The following is a 12181-nucleotide window of genomic DNA, read 5'->3' on the forward strand; positions in this document are numbered from 1 at the left end:
GACACAGAAAGTTTTACGATATTAATGAATAGCAAGACTTAGATATTGAAACAATGTAAATTCTTTACAAGTTAAAATTGCTCAATAAAAATCACAACAAGATTTGGTGCTCTTTCTTTTTTTCTTTTACATTCTAAGTGATCATCAATGTCTGTAGAAGAATAAATGCTGAAGAATAGCTAAGGCAAATCTGATAAAAAAGGAACAAAGGACGGCTTTCCTTACCAGATTTTGCTTCTTACTATGGAACCCTGGTGGTGCAGTGGAGTAAGCATTCAGCTGCTAACCAAAAGGTCTGCAGTTTGAATCCCCCAGCTGCTCCTTGGAAATACTATGGGTCAGTTCTACTCTGCCTTATAGAGTTGCTATGAGTTGGAATCAACTCGACAGCAATCTTTTTTTTTTTTTTGGTTATTCAACTGTAGTAATTAAAATAGTATGTTGTTAGAGACAAGAAGATTATTGCAACTGAATAAAGAGCCCACAAGCAGACCCAGACATTTTTAAAAGCACGACATAGTTATATATGGTTTATAGATAGGTATTTATATAGTCATGTAGAAACGTGGGCTGGAAGTAGTCATACTATACACAAGAGTATTTTGTGTCTGGGAAGCCAGGAAGTGGTGTTTGCAGATGGGAACAGAGTTAATAAACTTTTATTTATTTAAGGGGGAAAAAACTGAAACATGTTAACATTAATTAATTCTGCTGGAAATGTATGGTGTTTATGTTTCTAATATTAAAAGATGGTGATTCTTCATGAACTAATTTCAAACAAAATACAACAAGATTTCTTTCACTTAGCAAAGTCATTCTTCTGGAATAATAAATAAGCTACAAAGTCAAGTGCACATTAAAAAAATGAACTAACTGTAGCAATGTGTATTACATACATTGCTATTTTAAATCAGGTATTTTTCTCATATTTAAAAGTGTTTTTTATTAGTTCAAAGGACTTTTATATAATGCTCTTAAATCCAGCTATTTTATGAAATGTGCTCCTTTTTTTCCTTGAATCTTCTAGATAGCTAATCAAATAATTTAAAAAAAGTAATTTTTATTCTTCTTTTCTATTAGTAATTCCTCTTACTTTCCATTTGCATTTTTCCATCACCTCATATGCATGCGAAAGCTGGACAACAAATAAGGAAGACTGAAGAAGAAATGATGCCTTTGAATTTGGGTGCTGGCAAAGAATATTGAATGTACCACAGACTGCCAGAAGAACAAACAAATCTGTCTTGGAAGAAGTACAGCCAGAATGCACCTCAGAAGTGAGGATGGCAAGACCTCATCTCACCTACTTCAGACATGTTATCAGGAGGGACCAGTCCCTGGAGAAGGACATCACACTTAGTGAAGTAGAGGGTCAGAGAAAAAGAGGAAGACTCTCAATGAGATGAATTGACACAGTGACTGCAACAGTGGACTCAAACATAGCAAAGATTGTGAGGATGGCGCAAGACCTGTCAGCATTGAGCTCTGTTGTACGTAGGGTCGCTATGAGTCTGAACCGACTCAATGACACCTAACAACAAAAACATGTGTCTAAAGCTTCCAGAACAATAACAAATTCCCCCACGAAACACTCAGACCACATCAAATCATATACTTCCATAGATCCCTGGGCTTCAGTCCCTAAAAATATTTAACACTGTGTATTTTATCTACTTGGTTCAACAATTGATCATGGAAGAAGCAGTCAAGAAATCAAATGATATGTTGCATTTAGAAAATCTGCAAAAGACCTCTTTAAAGTTTCAAAAGGCAAAGATGTCACTTTGATGACTAGGGTGGGCCTGATTCAAGCCATGGTCTTTTTAGTCGCCTCATATGCACGTGAAAGCTGGACAATGAAAAAGGGAGGCAGAAGAACTGATGCATTCAAACTGTGGTGTTAGTGAAGAATATTGAATGTACCCTGGACCACCAGAAGAGTGAACACATTGGTCTTAGAAAAAAATATAACCAGAACGCTCCTTAGAAGCAAGGATGGTGAGACTTCAGCTTGCTTACTTTGGATAAAACCAAACCAAACCAAACTCAGTGCTGTTGAGTCGATTCCTACTCATAGTGACCCTACAGGACAGAGTAGAACTACCCCATAGAGTCTCCAAGGAGCGCCTGGCGGATTTGAACTGCTGACCCTTTGGTTAGCAGCCATAGCACTTAACCACTGAGCCACCAGGGTTTCCTACTTTGGACAAGTCATCAGGAAAGACTTATCGCTAGAAAAGGACATCATCTTTGGTAAAGTGGAAGGTCAACAAAAATGAGGGAAACTATGAGATGAACTGACGTGGTGGCTGAAAGAATGTACTCAATGGTCATGAAGATGGTGCAGGACTAGGCAATGTATCGTTCTGTTATACATACAAGCCAACTGGAGGGCAACTAACAACAGGTACATTGTATTTATCTAATTGTCTTTCTCCCCCACCGGCCTAAAAGTTTCTTAAAGCCTGAAACTCTGACTTGTTTACCACTGTCCTCTAATATATTATCTGCCATAGCATAGACATTCAGTTAGTATATTCTGGCTGAACAATGTTGAAATAAAAATAAGACCTCCTTGTTAAAATAGTCTCTTAAATTTTTGAGTTATGACTTTGCCTCTTGAGTTGAGGAGGATTACATGGAAGGTTATGTTTTTTTGTTCCCTTGCATTTCCAAAAATATATTTCTGCTACCTTCACATACCAACAATCTACTGGGCTATGTATAACATAATTTTTGAGCCATGGTCTGTTTCTTCCAAAGCTCTTTAGATGTCACTTCACTGTCTTCTAGCATTTTTTTTAATATTTTTTATTTTCCTAACTGCTTCTAGAAATAGAAAAGATTATTCTTTGCCAGGTGGTCACATGTACAGATTCTCATTGCCCTTTCACTTTGCAGTGATCACTTAGATCTACATATGGTGGTAACTTAATTCAAAGCCCTTAGGTCAATTTCCTGTATCAAACGATCATTCATCTGTTAGATGTAGGGGGATATTTTCTTGCATTCAATAATCTAGAGAAAAAATTGGGTCCTAGACAATCTGTTCTTGTTAATGAGTAAACTCTCACTCTACCAGTAACATGCACAACTCCCTTCAAGTTTTCCCATCTCTGCCACCACCACCAGATCTATATGAGAGATTCTATACACTATTGATAGAATGATGTTCCTGGACATTTCTTCCTATAGTTAGTCAATTTAAGTCCAGAGGGTTTATTTTCTTAGGATAAGTACAGACAATAAAGAGTTAATAGAGTGCAAGGGTGACAAGAGAAACAGGATCTTGGCCACCTTGGAAATAATTTCCTATACATTCATTCATTTGAAAAATATTTGTGAACACTTAACTATGTGCCAGGCTGTATGCAATGGGGAGACAGCTCTCTGGTTTTCTGGTTGACACAGACAGCACATTTCTACATATAGGGCAAATAACCGTTTCCTTTTTTTTTTTTTTTTTTAAACCTAAGTGATGTTTTATTTGGGCATGTGCCAACATAAACTACTACTTGTGGTTTTCAATCTAGACACTTCAGTTCAGTAATCAGTGGGAATTCCTCCTAGGGTTCATGTAAATGGCTGGCTGTTATATTTCATTTCCATTGCTGTTAACTTTGAATTTCTGTGTGTCTTCATGAATCATTTAATGAAAAATTAAGAAAGGACTTATCAAGAAGCCCAAGCTTGCCAGCGTTTTAACTAGGAAGTTGTATTTTTTTTTTGAAATAAAATTGTTTAAGAAGACAAAGTTTCCAAAAGAAAAGAACTGAAGTAAGATTTCATTTTCTAATTAACTCCTCCACAGGGAAGGGAAGCCAGGAAATGCTGACAGGAAATTAACTTTTTGTTTTGCATTTTCAATTCTGAACATCATAAAGTTTTTCTAATTGTCTTGTATTAAAAATAAAATCTGTTCTGAACAGAGCTGATTTTTAAGTTCTTGCAGATTGATTTACTAAGAGTCTAATTAGTTTGAATGAGTTGTTGGGAAGCCAATGAACAGCATGTTCTCCAGGACTTAAACTAGGGGAAAAGGCTGATACAATTTCTGATTAAATGCCTTTCTAAATTGCTACTGAACACCTAATAGAAAGACTAAGAAACTTTCTAAAAGCTTAAAATATTTTTTTTTATTGCAGGCTCTGTATCCATAGATATAAAACAATAAAGGGCAGGATGAGCCATTTACGGAACTGTAAATATCTTAAGTACATAAAGAAGAATGAAGTCCTGATGCATGCCACAGCATGGATGAATCTTGAACACATCAACCTGAAGGAAATAAGTTAGTCACAAAAGGACAAATATTGTATGATTATATGAAATAAGCAAATACACAGAAACCAAAAAATTATTAGTGGTTACAATGGGTGGAAGGGAGGGGAAAAGGGATTTTTTGCTTAGGGGACATTGAGTTTACGTTCATGGTGGTAAAATAATTTGGAAAAGGATAGTGAGAATGGCTTCACAACTTAAAGCACGTAAACAATGCCACTGAATTATACATTAGGAATTATTGAATTGATGTATGTTTTGTTGTATATATTTCACCACAATAATAACTACGAAAGAATCGTCAGAATCACTAAATATGCTGGTAAAGATTCATATATTATTCTGCAACATTAATAGCAAAAAAATCATAATGCTAATCATAAGTCTAAATTATCTCTTGCTGACTGATCATCAGGGTTGTCGCCTAGAAATAAAGTGAAAGGCAAAACATGACATTTCCAGAAGTTTATACAGAAGAGAAAAATTCAGTGTACTGAACAGGTTCTTTGGGGCAAAGAAAAGAAATGGAGACAAACTACTTTAAAGTGGAAAGACATGGGAGTGAACATTTCTAGCAGCTCAATCATTTGCCAACCATAGACGTTGTTCGTACAGTGGCAAGCTCACAAAACACACCACCCAATCCTTTGACTCTGTTGGACTGAGGACAGGAATACTTGGCCCAAATGGACTAAGTCATGCACACAGAAATGAAACCAGGAAACTCAGTTACTGCCCTTGAACACACTCTCCAAATGTGATGCCATTCAATGATTCAAACTAGGATAAACCATTACAGGAAGCAATTAAACAAAAGTATCTAAAAAAAAAAAAAATTTTTTTTTTTTTTATCAGAGATCAGGCCTTGAAATTCATAAAGGTGTTCCCTGGTTTAATCTATTTGAGTACCAGTTCTCCCATCAACCAAAGAAACTAATATCATTTCTTCTTCCTATTCATTACCAGATCCCCCTTTCCCTGATGGTAGATCCCAGTTGCGCTTCTGCCTGATACAAGATGGTTAGGTGCACCTAGGGAAAACCTCCATATCCCAGAGGTGATCACGAGGCACCTCCCAGGAAAGACAAGATTATTCTTCCCTTCCACCATACTGCCATCACAATCTCAGTCATATTTATTAAAACACTAAATACAAATATTTAAACATATTAAGGATTAAAGACAAAAACACTGTAACCTTCTATATTTAATGGTAAAAGAAAAAAATTGTGAAAGGTAGGCATGCCAAACAACCAAAGACATAATTCTGGAAAGAAGCTAACAGTGAAACTTCAATTATGTTTTAATTACACATATGTATAATAGTGCAGTGAAATGTGCCATTGGTTAATATTCATTGCATTCAAATGAGTACTATAATTGCCCACAGCCAAGCTTCAGAACAAAAGTCCATGTTTCAGATGCTAGTTTTCAACTGACTTTTATTTTTAAAAAGTGAAAAGGGGTTTTAAATGCTCTACTTACCAAAAAATAAAATGTTATAGCAATGATAGGCAAAACCAGCAGATTTTCTACAATTACCGAATTACTTTCCTGATTCCTAAGGTCCACTATAGTAAGGTTCCTTGGATTAAATTGAATACAGATTAAAATCCCTCCCAAATCTCCATGTGTGAAAATATAAAATGGATTTATAAAATAAAAATTGTAACTTCAATTTGCTTTTTTTTAGATAAAAATGAGAGTGAATGTTATGCCAAAACCTTCAAGTGTTAGAACAAAACTTGATCAAAGAGGAGAAGAATATCATATTTTTATGTGCAATCAGAAATTATGTGGGTGGACAAAAAAGAGCAGACTTACTGGCCTGACAGAGACTGGAGAAACCCTGAGAGTATGGCCCCTGGATACCCTTGTATCTCAGTAATGAAGTCACTCCTGAGGTTCACCCTTCAGCCAAAGATAAGACAAAACGAGACTAAATGGGCACACTAGCCCAGGGGCAAGGACTAGAAGGCAGAAGGGGACAGGTAAGCTGGTAATAGGGAACCCAAGGTTGAGAAGGGAGAGTGTTGACATGTCATGGGGTTGTTAACCAACGTCAAAAAACAGTATGTGTACTGTTTAGTTGGAAGCTAGTTTGTTCTGTAAACCTTCATCTAAAAAGTACAATAAAAAAAGAAATATGGGTGGAAATGATTGGTTTACAATATATGTGCCTGAAAGTTATGAACAGAAATGACAAATATATACATCTAACAAGTCCATCTAGTCACTAACAATTGATAGATCATTTCGACTTGACAACCAGAGATCGAGGCCTCTCTTTATGGAAGCAATATTGTTCTTGTTAGGTATCAACAAGTCAGTTTCGACTCACAGCAACCCTAGGTACAAGAGAACGAAACACCGCCCAGTCCTGCACCATCCTCACAATCGTTGCTGTGTTTGAACCCATTTTTGCAGTCACTGTGTCAGTCGATCTCATTCAGGGGCTTCCTCTTTTTCTCGGACCCTCTACTTTGCCAAGCATGATGTCCTTCTACAGGGAATAGTCCCTCCTGATAACATGTCCAAAATATATGAGATGAAGTCTCACCATCCTCACTTCTAAGGAACATGCTGGTTGTACTTCTTCTGGCAGTCTATGGTATACTCAATATTCTTTGCCAACACCATAATTCAAAGGCATCAATTCTTCTTTGGTCTTCCTTATTCATTGGCCAGCTTTCACGTGCATATGAAGGGAATGAAAATGCCATGGCTTGGGCCAGGCGCACCTTAGTCTTCAAGGTGACATCTTAGCTTTTCAATACTTTAAAGAGGTCTTTTGCAGCCAATTTGCTCAACACAATACATGTTTTGATTTCTTGACTGCTGCTTCCGTGGGCCTTGATTGTGAATTCAAGTAAAATGAAATCCTTGACAACTTCAGTATTTTCTTTGTTTATTATGATGTTGCTTATTGGTCCAGATGTGAGGATTTTTGTTTTCTTTTTTTTTTTTAATTAACTTTTATTGAGCTTTAAGTGAACGTTTACAAATCAAGTCAAATTGTCACATATAAGTTTATATACACCTTGCTCCGTACTCCCACTTGCTCTCCCCCTAACGAGGCAGCCCTTCCAGTCTCTCCTTTTGTGACAATTTTGCCAGCTTCCAACTCTCTCTATCCTCCCATCCCCCCTCCAGACAGGAGATGCCGACACAGTCTCCAAGTGTCCACCTGATACAAGTAGCTCACTCTTCATCAGCATCTCTCTCCTACTCACTGTCCAGTCCCTTTCATGTCTGATGAGTTGTCTTCGGGAATGGTTCCTGTCCTGGGCCAACAGAAGGTTTGGGGACCATGACCACCGGGATTCCTCTGGTCTCAGTCAGACCATTAAGTATGGTCTTTTTGTGATAATTTGGGGTCTGTATCCCACTGATCTCCTGCTCCCTCAGGGGTTCTCTGTTGTGCTACCTGTCAGGGCAGTCATCGGTTGTGGCCGGGCACCAACTAGTTCTTCTGGTCTCAGGATGATGTAGGTCTCTGGTTCATGTGGCCCTTTCTGTCTCTTGGGCTCTTAGTTATCATGTGACCTTGGTGTTCTTCATTCTCCTTTGATCCAGGTGGGTTGAGACCAATTGATGCATCTTAGATGGCCGCTTGTTAGCATTTAAGACCCCAGACGCCACAATTCAAAGTGGGATGCAGAATGTTTTCTTAATAGAATTATTTTGCCAATTGACTTAGAAGTCCCCTCAAACCATGGTCCCCAAACCCCCGCCCTTGCTCCACTGACCTTTGAAGCATTCAGTTTATCCCGGAAACTTCTTTGCTTTTGGTCCAGTCCAGTTGAGCTGACCTTCCATGTATTGAGTATTGTCCTTCCCTTTACCTAAAGCAGTTCTTACCTACTAATTAATCAGTAAAAAACCCTCTCCCACCCTCCCTCCCTCCCCCCCTCGTAACCACAAAAGGATGTGTTCTTCTCAGTTTATACTATTTCTCAAGATCTTATAATAGTGGTCTCATACAATATTTGTCCTTTTGCCTCTGACTAATTTCGCTCAGCATAATGTCTTCCAGGTTCCTCCATGTTATGAAATGTTTCACAGATTCATCACTGTTCTTTATCGATGCGTAGTATTCCATTGTGCGAATATACCACAATTTATTTATCCATTCATCTGTTGATGGACACCTTGGTTGCTTCCAGCTTTTTGCTATTGTAAACAGAGCTGCAATAAACATGGGTGTGCATATATCTGTTTGTGTGAGGGCTCTTATTTCTCTAGGGTATATTCTGAGGAGTGGGATTTCTGGGTTGTATGGTAGTTCTATTTCTAACTGTTTAAGATAACGCCAGATAGAAGGATTTTTGTTTTCTTTATGTTGAAGTGTAATCCAAACTGAAGGCTATAGCTTTTATCTTCATCAGTAAGAGTTTCAAGTCTTTTTCACTTTCAGCAAACAAGGTTGTATCATCTGCATATTGCAGGTCGTTAATGAGTCTTCCACCAATTCTGATGCCCTGTTCTTCTTCACATACTCCAGCTTCTTGGATTATTTGCTCAGCATACAAATTGAATGAGTATGGTGAAACGATAGAACCCTCACATGTACCTTTCCTGACTTTAAACCACACAGCATCCCCTTGTTCTGTTCAAAAGACTGACTTTTGGTCTAGGCACAGGTTCCACACGACCATAGTTAAGTGTTTTAGAATTCCGATTCTTCACGTTATCCATAGTTCCTTATGACTCACACAGTCAAAAACCTTTGCATAGTCAATAAAACACAGGTAAACATCTTCCTCGTATTCTCTACTTTCAGCCAAGATCCATCTGACATCAGCAATGATACACCTGCTCCACATCCTCTTCTGAATTCAGCTTGCATTTCTGGTACTTCACTGCTGACGTGCTGCTGCAACTGCTTTTGAATTATCTTTAGCAAAATATTACTTGTGTGTAATAGTAATGATATCATTCAATAATTCCATGTTCTGTTCCACATTAATGAAGTCAAAATTTGAGTTCAATTATACTGTGGATAGTCACAATTCTCTATGTGATGGCCACTGTCAGTATACCTAACTGGCTAGTTATCCAGCAATGTAGTGTGCTAAGCCACAAGAATGAATGAAAGAATGAACCACAGAACAATGGGAACCAATACTGAAAATGGCATTCAAATCATATGCCCCAAGGATGGCAAACATTAGTGACATTTCCCAAAACCAAGTTTCTCTGAAGGCAGGGACCTTTTCGGTTGTATTCACCATGTATCTTGGGTGCCTAAACACTGCCTGCACACAGTAATCTCTCAATAAGTACTTGTTGAATGAAGCGTAGCATCATCCAGCATCTTTGGATAAGAGTCTGAAGTATAGAAATTCTGCCATTAGCTATTTTGAAGATACAGGAATTCTGCCATTAGCTATTTGATTCTAAATTGTTTAATCTTTCTGTGTTTCAATTTCCTCATCTATAAAATGTAGATGTTGGGATCGATCAGTGGCTTTCAAACTGTTTTCATCAGAGCCTCGGCCTTATGAGAACCTGCTTCACAAACCACTGCTGGGGATGTACTGGTGGGGGGGTGGCAAACAGAGCAATGGAGCATCTTTTCCAGTTTTGACCAGAGAAGCTTTACATTTATCTGATTTATATATTGGATGTTTCGTATTTCACCCTGACATCAAAATCATCTATTGCACCCTACCAATATACAATGTGCATACACACACACATATACACACACACACTGGGCAAGATGATAGTCGAGGGCCTGTAAATGACTTCATAAACTCTATGACTTAGAATTTCTAATGTTTATGACTTCACACATAATTCCAGGTGAATGCATGGGAACAATCCTTTGAATTTCCAGTGAAACTATGGTATGCTGTCTTCAGCCAACTTACACAGGGAAAATGTTAAATTGCATAAACATTAATATTACTGAATATCTTTTACGGTTATTAAACTCCTCACAATTTTAGCCTTTAGATGGCTATCAATAAATAGAATTACAGGAGCATTTTAAATCCTTCTACAAAAAATAACAAAAAAATTCCATATGCTGCCTCTGAGGAAATCACACTGATTATAAAAGTTGTAGGAAAAATTAAATATAAAAGTTCTACTTCCAACATGACACCATTAGGAGTTCTGCAGATCTGTTATCCAGAAAAAGTGGTGAAAAAAAAGTTTTTTGTTTTTTTTTTTTAAATTGAGTCTCTGGAAATTGTCCTAGGGGCATGCAGCGAATGAAGAAACATTCATTCCAGAAAACCTACAAAACTTGGTAAGAACAGTGAAAGTCTGTGATATTTAGACCAAGACCCACTTTCTTCCTTCTCCCTCCCAGCTCGGCAAGAGAGAAACTCTAATCCAGACAGGGGCAGCCAAGAACACAGGGCTTCCTATCCACCCAGCTTCCAGTCAAAGGCTGTTTTCTGGGGACAGGCAGGATGTCCGCATTCCTCTTCATGGCCCCAGCTAACTGTTTTTGAGGCTAAATTCTAGGCTAGTCCAGCCTAGTGGTGGGGGTTCCTTTCTGCTGCCCAGCTTCCACTCTGGCTTTAAAATACACAGGGATTTATCCAGTTATCTCAAAAAGATTAAAAAGCTATCTAAAAAAAATTGTTCACTTAAGATTTTAATAGGACATTGAAAGGGAATAAGGATCCAATAAACAAACAAAAAAGACAACTCAAGATAAAGCGTCTCAAACTGGCAGCTGGTGAGCCAAAATGCCCCATACTTGTTTGGATCAGGCTTTTCATTTTTTTCTTTTGAAATTGACTGTTGAGGCAGAGTAACTGTTCTCCACTTTTCCACAGGCTCCATCTAATTCTTACATCATTGTTACCTGCATGGGTGCTTAGCATTACAATCTGTGATCCCAGCTCTCCTGGGAATGTCAAGTGAACAGATTATCCCATAATTTATAATGTGCAGCCATTTTTTCAGACTTAGAAATATCATTTACACAGAACCATAGGAAAATAACAAGTACAAAAATTAACAAAACCAAATTGAGCAAAAACATAACTCAGAATTCATGACACTGGATTTCCTGTACGTTCTAGGAATAGCCCTAAGGGAAGAACTTATATTCCTCTTATTATCTAGGAGCTTGGAATGAAGTCAAAGAAAAGAGAAAATTAACTTTGAATATTTAAAATTATATAGTCACATTATTTACATCTTATCACTTGTACTTAATAATGTTAGCGATCAATATTCATGTTAAATCTGGCTTATTCATTCCTGATCACAATAGCATAATAAACGGGCACCAGGACAAAGCTAAGTGTTCAACTAATAAAGACCCTAGTTCAAATCAAAGATAAATTACTTATAAATGATACATTGCTCTCATATAATGTGCTCTTGTCATTAACCTCCCACCTATCCTTTGGAGGCAACATAAGCTTCAACTCCAGTACTACTTGTTGCCAAGTACACTCTTAAACCAACAGCTCACCTCTCTCAAAGTGCACGTATTGTCATTATCAGATTACTGCTCTTTAATACACACAGGCCTGCAAATTTCAGTCCAATAACTCAGCACTCAAATTCAGGACATAATTTAGATTATTGAGTTGTAATATGATGATGATTATTTATAATGCAAACCATTATTCAATAATTGGTATTCATGTAGCTGAACCATCACTTCAATTATATTATGAACAGGTTGTGAGCAGGGATAATTTCCCAGTGCTTGGAACTGTGCTAGATATTGTGGTCCACACATTACTGATTACCTTTTTTACTTGCAGGTTTAATTCTTTTAGATTTATCTTGACTTTCTGGAACCTGAGGGATGCAGATTTTCTGGGGGATAAGGAAATGTTGTGGAAGACTCGCTTCTGTCTCGTATACAACAGACTTAGGCTTCTTTAACTTTGAGATATTAAAGAGCTTGCAAGACTGCAAA

General features: G+C 37.5%; 1 protein-coding gene across 1 annotated transcript in view; it reads right to left on the reverse strand.

Moving 5' to 3' along the window:
- The window catches only part of CFAP47 (cilia and flagella associated protein 47), a 343468-nt gene that overhangs the window by 141996 nt on the left and 189291 nt on the right, over positions 1-12181 (reverse strand). The window contains 1 exon segment of the mRNA XM_064278419.1: positions 12009-12174. Within this exon segment, the coding sequence (XP_064134489.1) occupies positions 12009-12174 (166 nt within the window).

The sequence above is a fragment of the Loxodonta africana genome, chromosome X (genome assembly GCF_030014295.1).
Source record: "Loxodonta africana isolate mLoxAfr1 chromosome X, mLoxAfr1.hap2, whole genome shotgun sequence".
NCBI lineage: Eukaryota > Metazoa > Chordata > Mammalia > Proboscidea > Elephantidae > Loxodonta > Loxodonta africana.